This window comes from Lacerta agilis, chromosome 1 (assembly GCF_009819535.1).
Source record: "Lacerta agilis isolate rLacAgi1 chromosome 1, rLacAgi1.pri, whole genome shotgun sequence".
Lineage (NCBI taxonomy): Eukaryota > Metazoa > Chordata > Lepidosauria > Squamata > Lacertidae > Lacerta > Lacerta agilis.
The window spans coordinates 70,034,730-70,061,313 of NC_046312.1; the positions used below are offsets into that span (position 1 = coordinate 70,034,730).

The following is a 26,584-nucleotide window of genomic DNA, read 5'->3' on the forward strand; positions in this document are numbered from 1 at the left end:
TACACAAAAGGGGGGCTGACGGTAAGCATATTTTGATTGGTGGATCTATCTAGCTGAGCACTGGCTAGCAAAGCAAGAGCAGGGCAGGAAGGAGTCAAAACAGAGTTGCACTTAAACAAATCAGTAAAGGACCTAGCTCAATGGTAAAAGAAGGGCCCATAGCTCAAGTGCAGACCTTGCTTGCAGAAGGCCCCAGATTCAATTCCCAACATCTCTCAAGTAGGGTTGGGTTGCACTCCTGCCTGAAACCCTGAAGAGCTGCTGCCGGTCAGTGTAGACAATATTGAGCTAGATCAGGTGTCAGCAACCTTTTTCAGTAGTGGGCCAGTTCACTGTCCCTCAGACCATGTAGTGGGCTGGACTATATTTTGAAAAAAATATATGAACCAATTCCTATGCCCCACAAATAACCCAGAGATGCATTTTAAATAAAAGGACACATTCTACTCATGTAAAAACACGCTGATTCCCAGACCGTCCGTGGGCCAGATTGAGAAGGCGATTGGGCCGCATTCCGGCCCACAGGCCTTAGGTTGCCTACCCCTGAGCTAGATAGACCAGTTGTCTATCTCAGCGTAAGGCAACCTTTTTCTTCTTCTTCAAATGTTAAAAGTGTGGCACTTGCTGTAACAACTTTATGGTGAGTACTGGCACCCTTTTTCCTTAAAAAGAAAAAAAGCACTGCTGAGAAGCTTTCTAACTAACAGACCATTGAGGTAGGGGCCCCTACCCATTTGGCATCTGACACAGAGCCACTTCCTTTGTTACCATAGCAGCGCATACTTAGGTTGCTAGGTACCAGGCCTGGTTATTCCAACAATTGAATCATTGCAGGATCCAGGAATTAGGAGGGACTCAGGCATATATGGCCTACCCCCCAAAAAAACTCTCAACAATATTTTTGTACACTGCCTTTATATTTTTCATGCAATGTCTGTTTATAAATGCTTTTATAAATAAATAAAATTATCAGCAAACCTATTCTGGAGTGGGTAAGTTCTGAATGTTACTCATGGCGAGAACAAGTAAAATGAATCCAAATCTCTACTGAAAACATTCTCCAGTTTCTTAGAATGGTAATTTCAATACAGTGGGACCTCGACTTACGAGCTCCTCGACGTACGTCGTTTTCAACTTGCGAATGACTTCCGGGAGAGAAAAAATGGCACGAGGTTTTTAATGCGGTTTTCTCGACGTACGAATTTTTTTCCCCTCCGGAGATAGCGCCCTTCGAGTTACGAAAATTTCAACCTACAAGGGTGCCTTTGGAACGCATTAACATCGTAAGTCGAGGTACTACTGTACTTTGTTTCAAATGGGTATGAAAAGCTAACATCTTTTCCTGCTGTAGGCAGTTTCCATTAGTGCTGTGACAGATATTACAGTAAAAATGTAAGAAGAGCCCATTGGATCAGGCCAATGGTTCTTCTGGAATTGCTAAGTATGGTTACTGATAATAGTTTCATTAATCTCCAAATACGGAACAGAATACAGTAAAAGTAAATAACATCAGAAGATACTGTTGCAATAGAAATGGATGTTCTACCTTAGCTCGATGTTTCAAGCAAGTTAGGCATTTGATCTACACATATAAACGAGCCCTGTGTAGCTTGATAAATTGTAAGTACAGTATCTGTAAATGCACAGCTCCATATCATATCAATTAGTTACCGGTAGGTTTTTTTCCCTGACTACTGTGCATAGGCTGCTCCGAGCATTATTTAAAAGAGATTTGGTGGTGTTAGAATTAAGAATAAGCGTAATTCCAATTGATTTTAAATATTTGAATGGGATATTCTGTTATTACTTTAAAATTGTTTGCGAGTGGCATGATTCATCTCCATACAAGTGCAGCCATTCACCCATGTAGGGGTCAGGTCAGGACCTTGTTCCAAACACATACCCTCATCCTTAACATGCCCTTCATTGTTTTTTAAAGATAAGTAGAAAGTAACTGATTTAAAATATGTCAGTCTGGCACCACATCTGATTAGCATCCTTAAAAGTTGATCATGCTTCACTCTTTGAATGGGTGTTTGTAGTTTCCCCTCATTATCTGAAGATTCATGAAGCTTGCAATCTCCATAAATTCCTGCTTGATCTCTTCTTGTCTTTTAATAGCCTGTGTCTGGGACAGGACATGCCATTTAGTAACATGTATCCCATCTTGCTACTGAATCAAAAATAGTACACAGAATCATAGAGGGAGTCCATGAAACGTTTACTGCTTTGAATTTCCCAAGTGGCTTTCCCAACTAGTTTTCCCCTGAAGCAAAGCTGACATAGCTCAGAGTGCAAGGATTGCTTGAAATTTCTCTCCATTGTCTGCCCTGCCTAATTTCTAGTCCCCCAGAATGATGCTTGCCTCAGTAAGGCATGTTTCGGGGTAGTCATTTTCCATTTAGGATAGTATCTGCACCATTTAGAACTCCAAGGGAGGTAGAACTTTCACTGATTCCACTTCTTCTATGATAGTACGTTAGTAATGGAGGGGAAATCCGCTAGATGGCACTCTCTTTCAGAACTTTAAACAGTAGGAAATCTCTTACAACCTGAAAAGATTTCTGTGGAGCCTCCAAGGCAAATTAATAATAATAATAATAATAATAATAATAATAATAATAATAATAATAATAATACAATATTCAAGGGCTGTATCTGGTTCACAGGCTGATGGTTGCATTAAATCTGTTCAAGCAGATTTAGATCAAGAAAATAGTTTTGTTTTCTTGTATTGCTTTTAAGACTTGCAACTAGCAGCCGATGCCCTGTAAATGATGAAATAATCAAGATTAAAAACAGCAGCCTCAAACTCTTGAGTCCCTTTATTGTGAACCTCATGATTTTCTTTCACTAAAATACTATGACAATATTTCATATGCAGGAGGTGGAAGGGACCTGCATTGGAACCTTGCAGGCCAGGAATAAAATTTATATAAAATGTCCAAATGCATGATTTTACTATGTGGGGATTTTTTCAGTACTAAAACAAGCATTAGGCAGGCAACAGTTCAATAAAAGATACAATAAAAGATGGTTATAAAAACTTAGTAATGCTATGTAATAAACAAGCCTTGTGTTTATCATATATTATTAGTACTACTACTCAGTAGGCTACCAAGAGGCAGCTCACTGAAGGCAGGCACTTCTCTGACATGGAGATCTTCTTGAGGACATACCAAAGGCTTGAACAACCACGATCTTATTTCACTGAACCTGGATTCTTCGCATTGGTAACTCATGAGGAGGCAAGTAGCTGTGAATTTCCCTCCTGCCCTTCACAGAAGTACTGTCTTTAGGGAAGCAAGGAATAATGGACGTCTTGCTGAATTCAGTGAAGCCAAAATTCTCCTGTTTATTTTTAATTTTTTTGTGCTGACACCTCAATCAGCTCCTCCTCCATTGACAGACTGTCAGCTTGTTCCAGCAGAGCTGCTTCTTGAAATGTTGCTGTGAGGGAGCTGCACAGCGAAGGACACAGACTTTTAAAGTTCTGCCTTGTGAAGGCCATACCAAATCTGACTTCTCATTCTTTAATCTGTCTTGGCTACTCATTCAAGGGCTCCTGAGGTGCCAGATTTGCCTTTATGGCACTGTTTCTGAACTTCTGCAGCATTAAGGATCCAACAATTAAATGCCAACTATGGCTCTGTGCCACTGAGTTGAGGCCGAAGCTCAACAGACTGATAGCAAGGTTGCCAGCTCTGATGCAATGGGAGTACATGTGCTCTTGCGCCCTAGATTCCATTCTATCCCTTTTGCTTGGAGGAAGAGAAACTCTTCATTGTTCACAGGTGACTGCTGCCTATCCTCACACAGTTGTGCCATGCAAAGTCTGCCATATAGATTTTTCAGAAGAGGGCTGTTCTCTGGTCTTCTGCATGGTGTTATATAGGGTATGCAGGATAGAGCAACAGACTCTGCCTTGTTTTGCCAAGCATAGTTTTAACCGTCCATCTTTTGCCTCACTCTTGATCTAACAGATCAAGGCAAGTTACATTTCTAAAGTATGTATCTAATGTACATGAGGATCTTTGCAGCAGCAGAACTAAATGGACAGTTGCTGCTGTCAACAGGGAGAACAGATAGGTCTGGATTCAGTTCCCTACACTCCAAATAGATTAGTGCTGTCAGAGTTGGCATAGCTGATCTTCTCCTTGGCACTGCCCATGTCTTCAGCCTTAGGTGCTGGATGTGGGTATTGTTGATTACCCCACATTTCACATAGCACTTTTTGCATTCGAATACACAATCTAGAAATGAGATCTGTTTCCACAAGCCTCCTTCCTTGGATTTATCACCCTTCCTGGATACAGAGTTATAGTGTAGCAAAGCGTGGTTTTTTCTTTCATTATATTGGGATTTAAAAGCTCATATTTTTCTTTACTGAGAGAAGCTGATGAAAAACTGATACAACTTTGCCTGTTGTGTTTGCCTCTCCTCATTGGAATTATTTTTAATCCCTTGATTACTATCCCTTTTTGGGGGGGGGAGTTTTGGGGGGATTGCTCCTTCCTCTCCTGCTGCCAGGACTCTTGCATTTAGCAGGTGCATCATGGACAGAAATCCAAAATCAAAAGGCTAGCACATGCCATGATGAGAGAAGCTTCAAAGAGCATAGAATTGTAGAGCTGGAAGGGACTACAAAGCTTATCTAGTCCAATCCCCTGCAATGCAGGAATCTCCCCCCCCCCAATGTGGGGCTCAAACCCATGACCTTGAGATTAAGTGTCTCACGTTCAACTGCAACGTTTCGCACTGGGGGGGGGGGGAAGGAAGTGGCAACCCTATTTCTGTGTGAAATTAATTTTACATTTATGTTTATATTTGTGTGTGCTTTTTTGGCATCAAAACCACATTTCATATTACTACTGTCTAGTGCTTTCTTGCAATGGCATTTGTATTGCTTTTTCAGATTAGGTTAATATGAATCACTGAACAACCCTCAAAGCATCTATGTGGCTTGAATTTAAGATACCATTAATTTGAAATGAATCAAAAGTTATGTGATACAATTCTCATTTTAGCATGAGATGGTACGTTCCAAACCATTGTTCTTATTCAAATTGCATGCCATTTATTAGAACCTTAGGGCAGAACTGATGTTTAATTTGCATTTGCGTGTTGAATGCACATTGAATACACTTGTGCTACTTACTTAGGGATAGTGAGTGGGGCTTACATTTCGGCGTGTAGTAATATCCACTTGTAGCTCAGTTAGGAATTGCTTCCTAACCCTGAAAGATTGTTCAGTGATTTGTATAGGTGGTAGAGGTGAAGGAATGATAGCCCCAACCTATATTGTGAGCATGTAAAACAGGTATGGGCTGAACTACAGCTCCCATCAGCTCCAGCAAGCATGGCCAATGGGCAGGGATTGCAGGAGTTGTAGTTCACCAACATCTGGAAGGCCAAATGTTCCTCACACCTGGTACAGAGCCAGGGAGTTGGCAAGGCAGAGAAGGCACCCCTGAGAAATCACAACATATGACCTGAAACATGGGGAGAGAGGATTTTACTATCTACTTGCTTTCCTCAATGGTACCTCTGATATTATAGAAAAAAAGGAAACAACCTTGAATAAGTGTGCATAGGGAGGAATAGGGTTAGTATACTGTACAGTATTGTTATTAAGACTTCAAATAAAGAACCCAAGGACTATACATAACCAGAATTCATAAGGAATAAATTTATTGCTGTTTAATTAACAGGGCAGTCCTACACATATCTGCTCAGAGGTAGGCCCCACTGATTTCAGTGGGACTTACTAAAGTTATCAACTTATTTGTTAACAAAGGGAAGCAAGGTGTGTATTAACATACTTTGTCATAGTTTTGCATTTTTCTTTAACATATGACAGGAAGAGAATGGAAATTTTAAATTCAGCGATGACCCAAATGTTATTCCTGTCTGTCATAATATTTTTGACTATCCATTTCTTTGGCCATCTGTCATTCTGCAAATATACAAAGCCAGGTCTCTTGCAAAGACAGCCTCAGTAGCACTGGGCCCTGAGAGCAATTACTCTAAATTTCTCCTTCCTTGTTCCCCAGCTAATGATATACAGAACAAAGGGAATCTATGAATATATAGATTTCTTCAAGCAATTGGAGACACAAAGAGTTGCATGAATAGGCTCATGCACATCCTCATCCAGACCTATAAGAGAATTATATCACATGCTTGATTTAATGGCTGTTTTAGAGCCTCACTGTTTAACTCAGCAACAATTTAGCAACCTCTTACATTTTAGAGTACCACTAAAGGCAACCTCCCTAGTCTCTCAGCATGCAAACCAATTCCACAAATTGGCAAAGCATGTGCAGTTAGATTCCAACCTGTTTTGTCCCAATCAGCAGTTCAAAATAAATTTAAACCCGTGTTCTGGGTTAATGAATTGCAGCCTAGATGTTAAAGCTACGTTTCAGTATACCTTACAAACATCACTTTGATGCTGAATATGGGCATTTTAGGGAGTGAAAGCAATTTTCTTTCATTTGAAATCAACAAAATCTGTGTGGCATTTTTACAATTAAACAAGGATAAGTAGAGGCAGGCTGTAAAGATCATATGGGAGATTAAGAGCACTTCGCTGGAAGAAATTATACAGATGTCGCAAACAATAAAGGTGAGATATCAAAACAATCCTCAACTGTATTAAACAATGTGATCATAATAACAGGCATTTTAGCACTACTGATTTTTTTTAAAAAAATATGTTTAGCTTTTAATTTTTCCTGTTACCAGTATATAAAACCATTAACTTTGTTTTGCTGCTTTATTCCATGCCACATACTGTTTCTGTTTAGATATTGTGCAGAGGCTGCACAGCTATGCCACACTTGCTTGTGTAGCAAATATCTTAAAAGCATGCAAATGTATTAAAAGGTACATACATGCTCATGTAACATGCATTTAAGACTTCACATTTGGAATTACAGTTCCCTTTCCTACACTGTTTTATTTGGTAAAATAAGGTAATATCCTCTTTTTGATTAATACATATATGATCCGTAACTTGATATTGGGTAACTCAGTTGGGTAACTTAAATAAGATCTGTTTGAAGAATTTTGATTTAATTTGATCTAATTTCATTGCATCTGTTTGGATAAAATTAGTTAAAAGCTAAGTTACCGATTTAGTCTCAGATTGTCAGTTGAGTTCCATTATCATTTTTGGTGTGGTAAATCCCACAATTAGGTTCAGTGTGAATACTCTATTAGCAATCACTGACTCGTCCCCAATAATCAGTACCAAATAAATGGTGATAAGAATTTATGTACTTTCTCATATCATGCCTCTCCTCCAATGAATTCAACGCTGTACAAATGCTTCTCTCTTTTCTTTTCTCCTTGCAGCAACATTTTGAGGTAGGTGAGGCTGAAAGTATTGACTGGCCCAAGGTCATCCGGTGAACCCTATGGGTGAGTGGGGATTTGTTCCTGGGTATCCAAAGTTCTAGAATGACTATCTACTATGCTGTCTTTTGTATTGTCTATTAAAACAAAGAGCATTACTGCAAGTGTATAGATGAAGCTGTCACATGAAGGTTTAGATTTGTTATCACAGGCAGGCAAGCAAACTCTGTTGCCAGCAAATTGCTTTATCTTGCTGTTGCCATTCATTGACAAATATGGTATGTCAACAACAAATATGGTATATATACTGCTTGCATATCATTATTTATTTGTCTGTTTACATTAGAAATCATCTTAGAAAGTATTTTTGTACAAAATTCCACTATTTTAAAATGACGTTCTACTTATTCAGGTCAGAAGGCTCAATATTGGGTACTGAGTTTGAATTAAGATAAAGGATCTAATTCCTTAGTTCAAATTAAATTGAGTCAAAACTGAATGCGCCTACAATTTCAGTAGCAGGCAGCACTAATAAAAAGCTTATAAGGTTTATACTTGTGTTGTGTAGGATTTGGAGGCTGGATGTGACAGAGTAATAAACCCACTTAAGACTTTTCATTTTCCTGTTTGCAACCCCCACCTGCAACTACTATATATTATTATTGTCTAATATTTTTGGCATGAACTTAATTCCAGTTGAATTTAATTACAAAGTTAACGAGTGCCAATGAGATTATACATCACCTAGTTCACTTGCAATTAAAAGAAACCATGCAATATTATTTATGGATTAAATTAAATAATTATTTAAGACATAAAGCACTGCAGTGTAAACAGGCACCCTTGTGTATGCAGCTTCTCTTTTTATCATAAATATTAATAACTTATTTCTTTATTAGTAAGCCTACTTAACTACTGTACTGGAACTGAGATGCTTGTATATAATAACAGTTAAAAACATATCAAATTTATGCACTGCCAGAGGATAAATAAAACAATACATAGAAAATGATTTCTTAAAAAAGGCGACTTTCTGTTCAGATTGTTTATCTTCTCCAAGTGTTTGTGCAAATAAATAAGAAAGTCAAAGGGAGATGATTCAAGCTCAGTATTCCTTAGATGTCCTGAATCACACATTTGTCTTGCACCAAACAATATCTTTACATACCTTGTGGAACCAGAATCTGAGTAACAGAAATAGAGGGGCACATTGGTGTCCCCTGTTTGCTTGCTGTGTCTGATACAGGAGCTGAATCTAGGTGGTGTGTCAGGATGGTTCATCAGATATGTGAAACATGGGCTTTAACCTGACAGACCTTTTTCTAATAGTGCCCCTAGGTGACAAGGAGATGCTGTCCAGGATGCTCTGGTTTTCCTCCAGTTGCCTGGCAGTGCAGCTTGGGGTGGGCACCTTCACAGTGTTGCCAAACTTGGAGTAGTCTACCGAGTACTGCCCATCCTCTTCGTTCACTATGGGCACAAACCTTTGTCCCCAGAGGATCTCGTCGGCCAAGTAAGACGTCCTGGCTTGAGTGGTGATGCCCGTGGTTTCCACCACCCCTTCTAGGATGACGATGACTTCCAGATCCTCGTGGTGGTGGAGGTTGTCCGGGGCCACGTCGTACAGAGGGCTGTTCCTGTCTATCACGTGGCAGATGATGAGCGGGGAGACCAGGAAAATACTGTTTCCCGCTACCGGGTTCTCCATGACGATGTCGATCTGGTGGAGGGGCACCACCTCCCCCTCGGGGCTGGCCGTCTTCCTCACCACCTGCATGCGGATGGTGGCGCTGATGATCATGCTCTTGCGCAGATCGCCCACGCGCAGCATGAAGCAGAGCTTGCCCTGGCGGAGCGCGATCACGGCGTGCTTGCTGAAGATGAGCGTCTCGGCTCGCCGGTGCGCCTGGGCCGTCTTCATGAAGATGCAGCCCAGCATGATGGCGTTGATCACCAGGCCCACGATGTTCTGCACGATGAGGATGAGGATGGCGGCGGGGCACTCCTCGGTCATCATGCGCCCGCCGAAGCCGATGGTCACCTGCACCTCGATGGAGAAGAGGAAAGCCGACGTGAAGGAGCGGATGTCGGTCACGCAAGGCACGAAGTCCACCCCTCCGCCGCCCAGCTCTCCCGCGTCGCCGCCGCCGCCCTGCTGCAGGTGGAGCTGCCGGGTGCTCTGGTCGAGGTCCCCGTGGGCGAAGGCGATGAGCCACCAGACCATGGCGAAGAGCAGCCAGCTGCACAGGAAGGTCATGGTGAAGATGATGAGCGTGTGGGGCCACTTGAGGTCCACCAGCGTCGTGAAGACGTCCTGCAGGAAGCGGCCCTGCTCGCGGATGTTCTTGTGAGCCACATTGCACGCGCCGTTCTTGCCCACGAAGCGGGCCCTCCTCTCCCGGGCGCGGTAGCGGGACGGATCCGGGACATCCTCGGCCAGCCGGGTCAGCACATACTCCTCCGGGATGATGCCCTTCCTGGACAGCATGGCTGGCGTGCGCTCTCCTCCTACAGCCGCCTTCCCGTGGCCGCTTCAGCGGCGGGGACGGTGTCGGAGGGAGCCATCGCTGCTGCTGCTGCTGCTGCTGCTGCGCCTCCTTCGCCGCCCCTCCGACTGCCCTGGCCGACTCCCCTTCCCCGCCCCCCTTCCCCGCCAGCCTCTGCAAGCCCGATGCGCTCCCCCAGCTGCGCACGCCAATCACAGCCCTCTCCGGCTTTTGCAAAGGCGGCGGCTTTCCGCGGCTCTCTCTCGCAGCCAACCAGCCCGCGGCTGGAGATCACCCGGCAAGCCAGGCACCATCTCCCAAAGCCGGGATCGGCAGCGGTCGGAGGCGGCGCGTTCAGACGCAAATCCGCTGGCGGCGGCGCTCGCGCCCTGACTCTCCGGAACGCTCTCCAGGGGACAGCAGGGGACGCTGTCGCGCAAGGGAGTCCCATTATGGTGGGAGGGCTGCGCAGTCACGAGATTGGCCCGGAGCAGGGCGCACAAAAGGGATCATAGGGTCACGGGGTTGCTCGGGACCGTGGCGCTCATCTAGGCAAGGCGCTGGCACAGCAACTAACTGCTTTGCAAGCGAAAGGTCCCACGTCCGGTCCCTGGCATCTCCAGGTGTGGCTGGGGAGTCTTCTGCCTGTAACCCTTAAGAGCTGCTGCCAACCAGTGTAGATATTACTGAGCTAGTTTGACCGTTGGTTTGACGTGGTGCAAGGCAGCTTCTTATGTACCTATCTGGACCACGCCGTTGCTTAGTGCAGAAGCAGTGAATCTTTGAAGACCACTGTCTGTCTTCCCATAACCTTCCCTTTTCCAGTCTAAATATGCCCATCCTCCTAGCTGCCATGATTTATGGCCGGGGAGGAGAGATCAAGTATTGATATGCAAAAAGCCCTAGAACTCTTGCTCAGAGTTCTCAGATAAGCTGCCTCTTTTATTTATCAAGCGCCAACCACTCACTGCAGTGCAGAACAGGGGCAGCGAGGAGTTCTGGAGCAATTTCTATAACGTAACAATATTTAGGGCTTTTTATTTTGGGAAATGGTGAGTAAGTGGAGCATGATAGAGGTGTATGAGATTAGACATGGCATGGATAGAATTGCTCCCTAATACACTGGGCAGTCCAATGAAGCTGAATGTTGGAAGAGCCAGGAGACAAAATAAAAGTTTTTCTTCACACAACACATAGTTAAATTACAGGCTTCACTCCCACTAGGTGCAGTGATGGCCACCAACTTGGGTGGCTTAAAAGAGGATTAGACAAGGTCAGCAAGAGTGAGGCCATCAACTCAGCTGTGCAGCTGATCACTTCAGAGGTGAACTCAGCCTTGCTTTCTTCAGGGATCAACCATGCAGTTGAGTTCTTCATAGGGAACTCAGTCATGCAGCAAATCCAGCTGTCCCACAACTGATGTCACCTATGTGTGGGGCAGGTGCGTGTGGTAAAATTGGGGCAAATTTGGCCTGTGGGTTGGAGGTTCCTCACCCGTGACCTAGACAGAGTGGAGGAGTGCCTACCCCTTTCTAGTGTATCACCCGGCGGAAGAATGCACACAGATTATCGTGGAAAGGGAGATGGTGGCATATTTGCTCACTTGTTGGTGCTCTCTTATTCCATTTGGGCTCAGAAGCAGTGGGAATGAACATCATTAAAATGAACACGAGAGGAGGGGGTGCGTGAGTGAGTGCGTGTGTGCCTGCCTTTATGCACCAGTCTCTTGATGTACAAATGCTAGTTTCCTTGTTTAACAAATGTTACAGTTCCCATTATCACTGGTAATTGGTTTGCCCAAGCTCTCCACAACGGTTTCCTGGTCACAAGATCTGGGTAAAGTTCAAGAGCTTTCTCTGGCTACTTGATTATTTTTAGTGTCCTTGGGACTGCTGAGATGTTTAAGTGTTCAGTTACTTCTTTTCATCTTTCACTGAAGGGATATTTTAAGATTATATACCAAACACACAGATATACGCCGAGTAAGATAAAAACAGTTAACATTAGAACATATCCACTGAAGTACTTTGCAGGGTATTAAAAAGCACACACCCCCATAGGGAGATAGAAAATAGTATTTAATTGCATATGGGGCTGTCTTTATACATAAATCTTCTGTTATAAATTTGTGCAGTGCTCTGTTACCTGTGGTAATTTATAGATACTAAATTATTAGAATTAACATCACAAACTGTGCTGGTACATAAGTAACTCGGCCTTATTTTTCTATAGAATACATATTTTTGAGAGCACATCAGACCTACTTTCAACAGCTTACATTGCAAAGGTATATTATACCATGTCTTTTAAATGTTATAATATAGTAAACTGTGATTTAGCACTGAAGCAACAGACTTTCATTGCTGTATCTCCTAGAAGAATTTATATTATTGGAGGTTGTCTGGCCTTTTAGAAGTTAGTTGGTTCTTGCACAATATTAATAGTCTGCGATATATATCATCTAGCAGAGTATACATATTGGGTTTTGCCTTTAGCTAAGTTTTACTCAGGTCCAGTCATTTCATTGGGTTTACTCTGAGCCATAAATGCTGAATGCTACTCAATTGTTTTTTAGTCATTAACACATCATTAACTTATATTAGATTATGTAAGTGCTTAGATCTTGATGAAATTAATTGTGGTCATAATCTTCTGGGACAGTATTTTCAAAATATTACATAGGTTGTTCAGTATGAACTAATTGGAGGGTGAGGTGAGGATGAAGAGCCAGTGTGGTGTAGTTGTTAAGAGTGGTAGACTCGTAATCTGGTGAACCGGGTTCGCATCTCCACTTCACTCCTCCACATGCAGCTGCTGGGTGACCTTGGGCTAGTCACACTTCATTTGAAGTCTCTCATCTCCACTCACCTCACAGAGTGTTTGTTGTGGGGGAGGAAGGGGAAGGAGAATGTTAGCCGCTTTGAGACTCCTTCGGGTAGTGATAAAGCAGGATATCAAATCCAAACTCCTCTTCTTCTTCCTAAGAATTTGCTTTGTAATGCTTCATTGTGTCAGTTTCAAACAGGTTTTTTTATTGTTTTTGTTTTTGCTTTACTCTGATCAGCACAAGACCATAAATCTTAGCTTTGCTTAGCATGGTTGCTTCAGATATTGGAGCAGATGGACACACACTGCAGGGGAAGCTATCATCCCAGTGTCCTGTGGTTTTTGCTCTGAGGTGGTGTCATTTATGTTACTTTTATTGCTTTTTTCAGCCTCTCTGCACACAGTTGATTTTCAGTGCATGTGTATGGATATTAATTTGTTGTGTAGATTTTCCTCAAGGTTGTATTTATGTTACAGAGATAGTTCAGATCCCCAACACTGGTTATAATATATTTTGTACCTGGGAAATCGTTAATACTTCCCCTCCGCCCCTGAACAGTACTACACCCATTGATTGATGGAAAACATGCTCATCCATGCCATCCTGACTCCTGATCTCCATGTGGTCAATGTAACAGGTGCATAAATCATATGAGTGTACAAGCCAGGGTGCCTAGGAGTTGTACCCTATGATTATGAGGCTGTTTTCATTTTTATACTGTTTTCCATTGTCCACTTAACCTTTGTTGCATATCTGTGTGTTGTTGATACACTTATGAAATATCCCTAATCAGGAGCATATAATTCAAAAGGGAGAAGAAAATGATGGTTGGATGTGGTATTATCTGAGATGATAACTTTCAGATGAGGGATAGGTGTTTAAACTAAATTTTATACCTTAGCGGTTCTTGTATACCTTAGTTTGATGGAACAGGATGGCTGGGGCAGGTTCCACAGGGGGGGTAGTCTTGGAAAGACACCCGATCTCAGTGATCATGGGCAGGAGGAGGAGTCACGCTAAGACCAGATCATGTCATTACCGAGGAGGCAGGTTTAGTCGTTGTCTGAGGACTATCCCTGCCTCCAGGTCTGGTCCTGACCGGATGGATATTGGAATCAGCAGGGGATACCCACATGACCTGAAAGTGTTGCTGTGTAATGCCAGGTCAATGATTAACAAAACCACTGCCATCCACGACTTGATTGTGGATGGAGGATTTGACCTGGCATGTGTAACAGAGACTTGGTTGGATGAAGCAGATGGGCCTGTCCTTGCCGCTGCTTGTCCACCAGGTTTCTCTTACGCACAGCAACCCAGGCCATCTGGGCGGGGAGGGGGGGTTGCAGTGATTTTTAGGAAGTCATTAGTTTGCACCAGGCGTCCTATTGGGAAGACCCAGTTTTCTGAGTGCATGTTCTGGAAGTTGGGCAATAGGGGCAGTACAGGATTCCTTTTGGTGTACCGACCTCCCCGCTGCACCAAGGATTCCCTGCCCGAGCTGCTTCAGGTCGTGGCGGATATGCTCCTGGAGACACCTAGTTTGGTTGTCTTAGGGGATTTTAACATCCATGCCGACACGACCTTACAAGGGGCCGCTCGGGACTTCGTGGAAAGCATGGCCTCCATGGGGCTGTCCCTGAATAAGTCTGGTCCAACTCATAGCCGCGGACATGCCTTAGACCTGGTGTTTACCTCTATGGATGTTGGTGATCTGACACTAAGTAAAAGTGAAACAAAAGAAGTGCCATGGTCAGATCACTTCCTGGTGCAGCTGGACTTCTCTGCGACCCTTCCCCTCTGCAGGGAGGTGGGACCGATTCAGATGGTCCGCCCCCGCTACTTAATGGATCCAATTGGTTTCCAGAGAGTGGTAGGGGATGCATTATCCCATGTTGATGGCCTTTCAGTTGATTCCCTGGTGGCCCGCTGGAATGCGGAGTTAACCAGGGCTATTGACTGTCTGGCTCCGAAGCGTCCTCTCCGATTGCATGGAGCCCGGACAGCTCCGTGGTTTTCCCCGGAGCTGAGGGCGATGAAACAGTCGTTGAGACGGCTAGAGCGCCGGTGGCGGAAAACTCATTCTGAATCAGACCGGACACGGGTTAGAGCTCAACTTCGAGCCTACCAAGTGGCAATGGCGACAGCGAAGAGGACCTTCTTCGCTGTTTCTATTGCATCTGCAGAAAACAGCAGCAGGAGACTCTTCCAGGTGGTTCGCAACCTAGCAGAACCACCTTTATCACCGGGGTCTGGTAGGGACCCCAAGATCTCCTGCAATGCTTTTGCAAAGTTTTTTGCAGATAAAGTCGCTCAGATTCAGAAGGAGGTAGACTCCACCGTGGGAGCAGGGCCGGGGCGGGAGAGTGCTAGAGCCCTGTCTAGTCATGTTTCATGGGATCGATTCCAATCTGTTACCTCCGAGGATGTGGACAGGCTGCTTGGACGAGTGAAACCGACCACCTGTCTCCTAGATCCTTGCCCATCCTGGCTTATAAAAGCTAGCCGGGAAGGGCTGGGCGATGGGCTCTGCGCGGTGGTGAATGCTTCCCTCTGCGAGGGAATCTTTCCAGACCCGCTGAAAGAGGCGGTCATTAAACCGCTTCTTAAAAAAACATCTCTAGACCCGGCCAATATGGCCAACTATCGCCCAGTCTCAAATTTACCATTCTTGGGCAAGGTGATTGAGCGGGTGGTTGCTGAACAACTCCAAGCACGCCTGGAAGATGCGGACCATTTGGATCCCTTCCAATCAGGATTCAGGCCTCATCATGGGACTGAAACTGCCTTGGTCGCGCTGGTTGATGATCTCCGGCGGGCTAGGGACAAAGGTGAGAGCTGTTTCCTGGTTCTGCTGGATCTCTCAGCGGCCTTTGACACCATCGACCATAACATCCTTCTGGACCGGCTAGAGGGGTTGGGAGCTGGGGGCACTGTTATACAGTGGTTCCGCTCTTTCCTCCTGGGCCGTGTTCAGAAAGTGGTGGTGGGGGATGAGTGTTCAGACCCCTGGGCTCTCACTTGTGGGGTGCCTCAGGGTTCTGTCCTCTCCCCCATGCTTTTTAATATCTATATGAAGCCGCTGGGAGAGATCATCAGGGGGTTTGGGTTGGGTGTTCATCAATATGCAGATGACACCCAGCTCTACCTCTCTTTTAAATCAGAACCAGTGAAGGCGGTGAAGGTCCTGTGTGAGTGCCTGGAGGCTGTTGGAGGATGGATGGCGGCTAACAGATTGAGGTTGAATCCTGACAAGACAGAAGTACTGTTTTTGGGGGACAGGAGGCGGGCGGGTGTGGGGGACTCCCTGGTCCTGAATGGGGTAACTGTGCCCCTGAAGGACCAGGTGCGCAGCCTGGGAGTCATTTTGGACTCACAGCTGTCCATGGAAGCGCAGGTTAATTCTGTGTCCAGGGCGGCTGTCTACCAGCTCCATCTGGTACGCAGGCTGAGACCCTACCTGCCCGCAGACTGTCTTGTCAGAGTGGTGCATGCTCTGGTTATCTCCCGCTTGGACTACTGCAATGCGCTCTACGTGGGGCTACCTTTGAAGGTGACCCGGAAACTGCAATTAATCCAGAATGCGGCAGCTAGACTGGTGACTGGGAGTGGCCGCCGGGACCACATAACACTGGTCCTGAGAGATCTGCATTGGCTCCCAGTACGTTTCCGAGCACAATTCAAAGTGTTGGTGTTGACCTTTAAAGCCCTAAACGGCCTCGGTCCTGTATACCTGAAGGAGCGTCTCCACCCCCATCATTCAGCCCGGAAACTGAGATCCAGCGCCGAGGGCCTTCTGTCGGTTCCCTCACTGCGAGAAGCAAAACTACAAGGAACCAGGCAGAGGGCCTTCTCGGTAGTGGCGCCCGCCCTGTGGAACGCCCTCCCGTCAGAAGTCAAGGGAATAAACAACTACCTGACATTCAGAAAACACCTAAAGGCAGCCCTGTTTAGGGAAGTTTTTAATTTGTGACTCTGTATTGTATTTTGATTGTTGGAGGCCGCCCAGAGTGGCTGGGGAGACCCGGCCAGATGGGCGGGGTATAAATAATAAATTATTATTATTATTATTATTATAGTTGTTCTTGTAATAGTTTGATCCACTGTGACACAGCTTTGGTATAAATCAGGTTAAATAAGCAAAAACAAGCAATAATTACTAAAAAAAAAAAGACTGCTTGAAGAAATTCAGAGCAGGACAATGTATTCACACTTAAGAGGTAAACCAATTTTGGTCGTCCCATCCCCCACCAAAAACGAAGAGACTGAGCCCTATATTATTAAATTGCTTTTTATTTACAGGTAATTTACTGAATTATAAAAGGATAATAAAATTGCACTTTCAAATATTTAATTTATTTATATTTACTTGTCCGCTTGGACAAAAGAAGCAAACACACTGTCTTCTTGTTCCAGCAGAACCTCTGGTTTGTCATATTCCAGAATAACTCCTCTCTTCATTACAATAACCATATCTGCATTAAGAATGGTGTGCACCCGGTGCTACAAATAATAATAATAATAAAAAAATAGATAGGGTGAGAATTTTAATTATATATGTAACCATCTATGATAGATATACTTTTAGAACATTAGAAAATACAAGCATGAGAAAAAAAATGATTCAGTTCCTCTGCCAAAAACTTCTTTGCTCATTGGAATGTAATTAGCCACAAAGTTACTCCTTTTTTTTACTGCCCTTCTCACAGAATATCACAACAATTTTGCTCCAGTTGGACTGGCTCCCCATTTGTTTTCAGGCACAATCTGTGCTGGTTTTTACCTTAAAAGCCCTATCTAATAGGAAGCCAGAATGTCTATAGGACCACTTCCTGTCATAGGAACCAATCCTGCCACCAACAAAGGCATAGTTAGCCTACTTCAGAAGCAACAAAGTTCCGTTGTGGAACTCTCTTGCTAAAGAGGTTCAGTTGGCTCCCTCTCTTTTAAGCTTTATGGGTAATATGACTTGATCTCTCTCTCTTTCTCTCCCTCTCTCTCTCTCTTTAAAACTCTACTTCTTAACTCGGTTTGAAGCATCTCTCCCTTGTTGATTTCACTAATTTGATTTTTTTTATTCTGCTCTTTATTGTATTTTAATTGTTTCATAGTCACAACATGAGGGAATAAATTAAAAGACTCCTTCATTTTTAGAAGGTTCTGTCTTTTTAGGAGCTGGAGCTGCTTCTTAGCCCTCTTTGTGCTCAACATCCTCTGTACTGATAGAAGTTGTTGAGCATACCGTAAACACCTTGGCATGGTGATACCCCTCCCCCGAGCCATGGCGGAAAGTGATTAAAAAAAAAAACTTATCCACAGAAATACTGCTATTCAAGCCTACAGTTTCAGAATGCCACCTCCTGAAATAGTTAATAGGTAATAGCAGGTCATGATCACTATAAAAATGGCTACGTGTGGGTTCTATGCAGTTTTCCCAGATGGAGCTCCTAGTTCATGCTAGCTGAGAAACAGAAAAACCACAAGCAAGACATCTGGGAACTGCTGCTGGGAAAGAGCTTTGTAGAAATCCCCAAGCAAGAATCTCTTCTGGGCAGTCCCCTGGATCACAGCTGACTATTTTCATTTTGGTTTGTTGCAAAGAGTTTGCCTGAGTTAAAACAAAACATCTTATGGCTATAAACACATTGTAACTGAGCCCCCTGAAATATTAAATATATATATATTTTATTGGCAACATTTTATTTCGTTATGGGAGGAAAAATTGTCTTGAGTCAGATGTGTGAAATATAATATAATTGATTGAAAATTAAAGGAAAGTTCTCATTTTAGAAGCAAGAGCGAACAGACCAGGCTGGTGATAATGTTACAGGTGTATTAAAAATGTATAACACATTCAAAAAAAGCATCTCTGCAGCAAAATACAATACTTACTGCAATTGTCACCACCGTTCGATCAGCAAATGCAGTCATTACAACCTTCTGAAGAATATTTTCCTACATAAGCAGATTAACAAATATCTTTGTTAATTCAGACGCATGCATAAACAGAAACATTGTGTGCAAACTACCTAATTTAAAAATACCAAAGAAATTAACAATTTTGCTTCCTTTTCAGGGACATGTCATTTGTAAAGACAGTCTGTAGAAACTTACAGTTGCCATGTCAATGGATGCTGTGGCTTCATCCATAATGAAGATACTTGTCTTCCGTACAAAGGCCCTAGCCAAGCAGAACAGTTGCCTTTGCCCCAGGCTGAAGTTTTCTCCACCTTCTGTGACAATGGCATCTGATTGGAATAAAATTAACATTTAGAGGAAACCTGTGAAAATATATGGGTTCGAGTGGCAACGTGCCTTAAGACCCAACAGTAATTGTTGAGGTAGTGGGGGAGCAGCACCTCTGGACCTGCACCTCACCAGTCTTATGACTTCCCTTTGTGTACTGTTTTCTCTTTAGACAGATGGCCTTTCTCTACGAGCCCCATGCTCAGGCAGAGGAAATAGCAGGAAAGAACTTGAGAGGAAGAAATGGTAAGAGGAAAAGCAAAGTAGTGCTTCGAAAACAAATAAACAGTGAAGAGTGGGAAAGAAGCCAAATGCTGAGAGAGAATGAACTAGGGTGGAGCTTCCTCTGCCTATCTAAGTCTTTACAGCAGCATCATGTGAGCCTACCTGTCGTGGGAGTGAGTGGAGACAAGCCATCTCTGAGTGTGGGAGCCCAAGGCTTCATTCAGGCTCATGGGTAACTTCTGACCAGGTCTCCCCATTTAGTCTGTGAGGCCACTGTGGCCAAGCCATGCCCACCTGCCCTCACCTAGCTCAGATTGCCAGAACTTGTGTCTTGGGTCTTGCAGAGTGGTTTGTGGGCTGTGCATTTGTTCACACAGTTTAATGCAAAACAGGGTCACCTGACATCTTTGTTATGTCAAGTGACTGTCAGGGCAGCCCCACCCACATGTTAAATGTGGCCCATGGGGAGTGAGGGAGATAACAATATGGCCCACTGAGTGGTTCCAGTTCCCACCCCTGCTCTAGACCATGGATTTAATGTTACATGTGAACCAGTTCGTTTTAAGTCTTTCCTGGAATCTTCTTGAAGTGCTGAAGAAATGTTGAAAACCAGTTTGACCAAGATCAAAGCAGAGCAGAAAAAATAAATAAATGCACCACGTATAATGTATTTTCTACAATTTCACTTCCAATAAAGGTATACTATGCAGCCTAACTTCAACTAACAATATTTTTAATGCTGGATTTCCTCAGAGGTAAAGGAGTTATTACCTAGCCCACCAGGTAAAGCTTTCACCACATGTTTCAGTTGTGCTATTTCCAACGCTTCCCACAGCATGCTGTCTGTGCATTTCTTTTCTGGATCCAGGTTAAATCTGTGAAAAAAGAAAAAACAACTAAATAGCATCAAGCCATTTAGCTTTTTTGACACCTGAGGTAAGCAGCCACATGTAATGATTGCCTTGGTATCTTATGCACTTTAAAGAACAGGGCACAAAATATTGCCAGCCTGGCAAGAGAACCATGGGTGGTTTTTTTTTGTTTTTGTTTTACTATGACTATACATACTGTACATGCCTTGCAGTAACCCAAGTAACAAAAATCATTGGGAAAGGTTAAGTAGACAATCATATGTTATAAATCATTTGTGCTGTGTTCAGGTAAACAGCAAGTAATTAGCCACATATTTTCATGTTAAAATCCAGCAGTATACCATAACACACTGAAAGAATGGGATGGAGGGACCCGTCTAGAAAATCTGCAATTGTCTTTTCTGTAATTCCTTTCCAGTGAATTGTGATTTTTGGACCCAGGGAGGATCCAAAACAACAGTGCATCAAACCATTAATGTTATCCAGGCTCCTTTTCTTATAGAAGACATTCCTCTTTGCCCTTTGAGAGATGGAACAGCAAGTCCCAGCAACAGTCAGCAGTGATTCTGCAACAGCAATCCATGCAAATTGCAAACAGTGACAGATAGTGCAGGCCATTATCATGAATGTGCCTAATTACTTACATGATGATTATAACACTTACCGTATTGTTCCGCTGAACAAAATGGGGTCTTGGAGAATGATTGACAACCTGGATCTCAATGTTTGTAAGGGAAGCTTGGCAATGTCTATGCCATCTATAATGATCCTTCCTGTGGGTTGTTTGTAAAAAATGAATGGTGTTCACATGCTTCATCACATGGCTTATTTTTCTAGCTCTATCTCACTGGCACTCAGCCAGAAAGCAATATACAGTACCTTATTCACTTCACTCAGGATGCCACTATAGGTACAGCAGCTTAAACCCTCTTTACTTCACTGTAGCTAAACGGATATATAGGATTTGAAATTTAGGCACCCAGGTTATAATGCCTACATCTAAACAAAATAGCTGGTTCTTATGTATCTGGATGCAGGATACAGTTAAGCTATGGAATTGCTCTTACAGGAGGCTGTCATGGCCACCAACTTGGATGGCTTTACCAACATATAAGTTGGTGGACAAAAAAAAATCATAGGGCTATCAGTGGCTACCTGTCATGATGTCACTGCTCTGTGTCCATTGTCGGTGGCAGTATGGAAACCACAGGATAGAAAAGTGCTAATGTGTCTGGGTTCTGCTTGCAGGTTTTCTACTGTCATAGTTGATCACTATGAGAACAGAATGCAGGACTTGATGGGCCATTGGCTTAATCCAGCAGGCTATTCTCATGTTCTTATATTCTTATGTACGTCACTTTGCCAGAAAAGCCTTGGATTCTCATCATGAATAAGGCCATTTGGTTTGTTACTTGCTTTCTGTGCATGTAAAAATTTGAGAATTGAGCTCTCCCTAGTGGTTGAAGGCAAAATCATTGCTCCCTCCTTTGGAATAGCCTCAAGTTCTAAAGGAGAGAGAGAGACTTTGAAAGTTCTAGCTGGAGCAGGGCTTTTGCTTTCAACCACTAGATGGAGCTCAACTCACACTCTGAGGTCATCTTTACATACACAGATAATTGTAATATTAAAAAAGATTGCAGATTAATTATCACCTGCAGTAAACAGAATTTATTTTACCACTGACATCAGTAAAAACAGCTATATTTAACAGTACAAGCATGCTACAACGTAAGTTACCATGCAGAAAGCAAACTCTTTAAGTCTGTATCAAAAAAGGCAGGGGGAGGAATCACCACCTTGCTCCGCTGTACAGTGGTACTTTGGGTTACAAACTCCGCTAACCCGGAAGTAGTTGCTCCGGGTTGCGAACTTTGCCCCAGGATGAGAATGGAAATCGTGTGCCGGTGGCGCAGCGGGAGGCCCCATTAGCAAAAGCACCCCTCAGGTTAAGAACGATTTCAGGTTAAGAACGGACCTCCGGAACGAATTAAGTTCATAACCTGAGGTACCACTGTATTATGTCGGGGATAGCAAACAGCCAAGTCAAATAGTATTTTATGTCAGCTTGGGAGATGGGTGTGGCAGCAGGAACTGGAAAAGGAGATGTGGTCTCCTCGTTTGAAATGTAGCCAGGAGGATCACAGATACAAGTGAAACTAATAGTAACTCAGCCTGATGTGTAAAAGTATAGCTTTACCTTCAAAGGTGTCAACCATCCTGAAAAAGGCAAGAGAAAAGGATGATTTTCCACTGCCTGTTCGGCCACATATGCCAATCTGCAAATCATAAATAAACCAGTTTTATAATGGGAATGGCAAAGAAAATATTAATTCAGTAGAATGGGAAACACATGTACAGAGTGATTGCCACAAGCACTAGTTTATTTTTTTTTTGAGAAGACAGATGATTTATGACCAACTTGGGGTACAGTTACATTACTAGAAGTGCTTATTGCTCAAGAAGCTGAGTTGGATCCAGAGTTGTGTTCAGTGGAATTCTGCTCATGCTTGACATAAAGGGGCAGGGTAGCAATTTTCACTGATTCTTCCTTTCCCCTGCAGCCCCCTGAAAACTTCCACAGGGTTGGGGTAGCCTCCAGAACAGTGGGAGACAGCAGTAGAGGCTGCAAGAGGAATTGGCCAAAATCATTACCCTACACCTCCAGTTTTCATCCAGTTCAGTGTGTCTGTGTGTGAGAGGGATCTTGCTTTGCTTTATGCATCCACTTAATGACATTAGAAAAAGGATAGATCTAAAAAATTTAAAAACAGGAATACTGAAGTTATTTCTCTTATCATTTCAAGCCTCCCATTTTTAAAGTTTCAATTTCTTATGCCCACGGTGGTGGCAGGATGCAGGGGTGGGAAGGTTACAAATTTGACTCAGTTAGAGATTTGACTTTATAAACCCCTTTTATAAAACATTTCTGTTGGGTATCAGATCTCCTTGTATAATATCATTGGCTTGGAAGATGTATGCATGACTTTACAACTGCAATCCTATGCAAGGCTACCTGAGAGCATGTTTTACTGATCTCAGTGAGATTTACTTCAGTGTAAACACGCTTAGGATCAAACTGCCAAAGTGTGAATATAGAAAACATTTACATGAACATCAAAACAATGGAGGGGTTTTTTTTTTTGGGTGGGGGGAGATTACAGTATATTGTTTCATCTTGTTTAAAATAGGGACGATATTCTGGAATAAATAAGAAATGGTTCTACTCTCAACAATATAGTTTTCATGGGTTTTTGACAGCTAAAGTCATTACTTTGAGTAATCATTTGTATTACCTTTTGCCCAGGAGAGATGTGGGCACTGACATGCTTTAGCACAGGCTTCAGAGTACTGTCATAGCGAACGGACAGATTCTGTATCTGAATCTCACCATGGTCAGGCCAGTTCTGAGGAATTTGTGCTGGGGCTGCAATCAAAACAAAAATATGTGAAAAACTGGTTTGTTTGTTTGTTTTAAAATTAGTTTGCTAAAAGTTCATGCTTGTTTAAAAATAGTTTTCTAAAAGTTCATGGCTATTAATGAGATTTAAGTGGGAATAATAATTTCCAAGCCCTTTCTACAACTTATACAGTACCATACTCACACAACAGCCCTTCATCACTTTCAGCCTCAGTTTTTATGAGGCCGTTGAATCTTTTCACAGCTCCAAGCTGGAGTTCCATATCAGCCAGGTTGCGAACCATCCAGTTTAGATAGTTAGAGACCTAGAATAAATAGTTAAGATTTGTGTCTGGAACTGGTATAGAATGTAGGAAGGATCTCGTAACCAACATTTCAAATTATCCAAAGTTGTCACTGTCTGCTCCCATGAAAGAAAACGAGAGCTTCCATTTGTCCAGAAGTCTAAATATTTGACTACTATGCCAGTCTTCTAGGTCAGTAATTCCCAAATTCCACCCTTCCACGATCCACTTCAAAATTGCAGAAGGTCTTGACAGACAACTTAATATTTTTTCTGCGTTTTTTAGCAATTGTAATGTGCTGGGCAAGATTCTGTATGGTTTTTAATTTATTTTTTTACAGACATGCCGCATACCACCTGAATGAAGCTCATGGGCTATTAGTGGACCACCATTTTAAAAGCCCTGTTCTAGGCCACTCAAACGTCTGTCAGTTACTATGAATAAAACTATTAATGGGAATAAAACTATTGGGATATTATATACTTTAAATTTACCCCAGCTAATTTTTATGATTACACTGTTTGGCCACCAGCTGCCAATTTGCTAAGCTCGAGACACCTAAATGCTTATGCCTATATTATGCTGCATATTTTCAGAAACCAATGACAACTTGAGCCTCTTCTCTTTAACTTACTTACCATCAGAGCATAGGTTAATCCCAAGCCTACAAGACCCGAAGAGAGGTTATTGTGGAGAGATTTCGTAATTGAAGCAACAGCTGCAATGAGCACTACAAATGCCCCAATATACTCCTAAAAAAATCATAGTAATATAAATCATCACAGCACACAAGGAGATAGCAACATTTTAACTATTTCTGAAACTTCAGAATCAAATACTAGGCTTTTGGATTTACTGAGGCTTGTCAGGTTTTAACATTTGGCAATCAGCAAAAGATCTTTGGACCAGGCCAAGTATTGAGGCAATTATAGAGAATAATATTGAGGTGAGTTATAATACTTTGACCCTGTAGAGTAATTGGATAAATTTGCATGAATGCAGTGTACATGCTGATGGGGTGAGGATGGATTTGTGTGAATGGTACGTGGATGAGTGTGCAGGGGGACGAATTTGACCCCACCCACTTTTGACTGTGGCCCCATCCCCTTTTGGATTTGGTGCTTCCCACCACTGGCCTGCAGATCCTGGAAAGATACCCATGAGAGATTGTGGCCATTGGGTTGAAAAAGACTCCCAGCTCTGGCATTAACTAAAGCCAAATTTGGATTGTCAGTTTTTCTTCTTATAATGCTCTTGATCCATTTAACTGATGTGCAACAAGCAGAAGTTAAGATTTATCCCTGGCAAGCAGGATAATAATAAAGCTTTACCTATTGAGCTTTAGCAACTGAGAATTTGGTTGTTATGCAAATGTTAAAGACACAGGAGCCCTTACCAGAGAAAAACTGGCAATCCTAAGCAATTCCCATGAGAAAGCAAACCATCTACTGCCATTGATATAAACTTAATGACAGATGATGTACTTGCCATCCGAACTTCCAGCCAACGATTGGCAGCTGTAAGGAAAAGGGAAGCGATGTTGTTAGAATCCGTATATTCAAGAAGCTTCTGTTTAAACCGGGATTCATACCTTTATAAAAGAGAAAGGAGAGACACCTAGATGTTAGTGTGAATTCATAATGGCAAGGTAAATTTTATGGCTTGCTTATGCAAAATAAGGGATTCTTTTGAAAGGAATTGTGGAACTAGCAGTGGCTCTTATATGAATAAATATAAGTAACAACAGCCTTTTCATTTATAGTCATGCCAGCAATTAGAAGGAGGATTAGAACAGGGAATTCAAAGAACAACAAAGTTTTAAGACTGTGTGTTGAAAGTTTTCCAAAATATTGTCAGTAGTTCAAAAATTACACTTGTGACAGTGAGTTCATTAATTTAAATTCTAATTCTCTGCTACTGAACTATTACACAGATATAAGCAAATATGTGCTATATTTACATATGGTGAATAATTTAGATAAAATAAAGTAGAAGGATCATGCACTGAGCAACAATAGCATATAGAGATAGTGGATTATTAAAAAAATATTTTAAGAAGTTTTTTTGCCATTATATAATCATTTTTCCCCTTGCTCATTTTGATCAAATTGAAAATACCTGCCATGGGGGTCAAGAAGAACAAGGATTTGCTATCTAGCTCTTTAATTTAGTTCTGTTTCAGAGCTAATTTTAGAAACTCAAGATCTGAATACTTTGCTGAGAGATTAGAATCCAAATGTCACTTCTGCTGCATGTAAGGCAGCTGAAACGAAGTGTCTAAATATAGCACATGAAATAGCTTGACAATAAATAAAACACAGGACCTGGTAAATGCTTGCTTCTGTCTGGGTCAGAGGTATATCAATTATTTTGAATTCAATTTGCCTGCATAAATTCTGAGCTTGTGCTACCAGGCAGCAATTTCAAGGTGACAGCTTGGCTTCTATAGAAAATATTTTAACCAATAAGTGATTTAGCAAAGGAAGTTTTTGTTCATGGAAAGCTCTGTGGAGTCCACACACACACACACACACACACACACACACACCAAATCTCACACAAGTCATGAGTTAAATACATAATGGAACATGGTTGACTTAATTTTCCCAGTGGTATATCATGCCAATTAGCAGGAGCTGATTCTAGAAGCCTAACTAATATATGATAATCATAGTAATTAAAATATAAATAGAACTAATTTTGCTGCTTATGTTCTACCCAGCCTGTCTATACAACTGAAAATAGCTAGCAGGCTATGATGGCACAGTGCGAGTCAACACAAATGCTGTAAGATGGTGCCCTTGTGCAAATAGAAACAAATGGAAAAATACTGCTTCATGTCTAATTTGGCTCTTCCCCATTTTATGCCT

The 26,584-nt window shown here is 42.6% G+C and overlaps 2 protein-coding genes across 2 annotated transcripts in view; both read right to left on the reverse strand.

The window, feature by feature from the left end:
• Positions 1–5,674: 5,674 nt before the first annotated feature.
• Positions 5,675–9,919, reverse strand: KCNJ11 (potassium inwardly rectifying channel subfamily J member 11). The gene has a single exon (XM_033153754.1). The coding sequence runs from the start codon at positions 9,845–9,847 to the stop codon at positions 8,627–8,629; it is 1,221 nt and encodes a 406-aa protein (XP_033009645.1). The 5' UTR covers positions 9,848–9,919; the 3' UTR covers positions 5,675–8,626.
• A 7,025-nt stretch (positions 9,920–16,944) lies between these two features.
• ABCC8 (ATP binding cassette subfamily C member 8) overlaps positions 16,945–26,584 on the reverse strand; it is a 57,106-nt gene continuing 47,466 nt past the window's right edge. Inside the window, exons 30-39 of the mRNA XM_033153767.1 lie at positions 25,203–25,305; positions 24,353–24,466; positions 23,615–23,735; positions 23,306–23,436; positions 22,210–22,288; positions 20,677–20,785; positions 19,912–20,015; positions 18,784–18,917; positions 18,562–18,624; positions 16,945–17,172 (exon numbers count right to left, since the gene is read on the reverse strand). Of these exons, the coding sequence (XP_033009658.1) occupies positions 17,035–17,172; positions 18,562–18,624; positions 18,784–18,917; positions 19,912–20,015; positions 20,677–20,785; positions 22,210–22,288; positions 23,306–23,436; positions 23,615–23,735; positions 24,353–24,466; positions 25,203–25,305 (1,096 nt within the window). The 3' untranslated portion in view covers positions 16,945–17,034. The remainder of the gene's footprint in view (positions 17,173–18,561; positions 18,625–18,783; positions 18,918–19,911; positions 20,016–20,676; positions 20,786–22,209; positions 22,289–23,305; positions 23,437–23,614; positions 23,736–24,352; positions 24,467–25,202; positions 25,306–26,584) is intronic.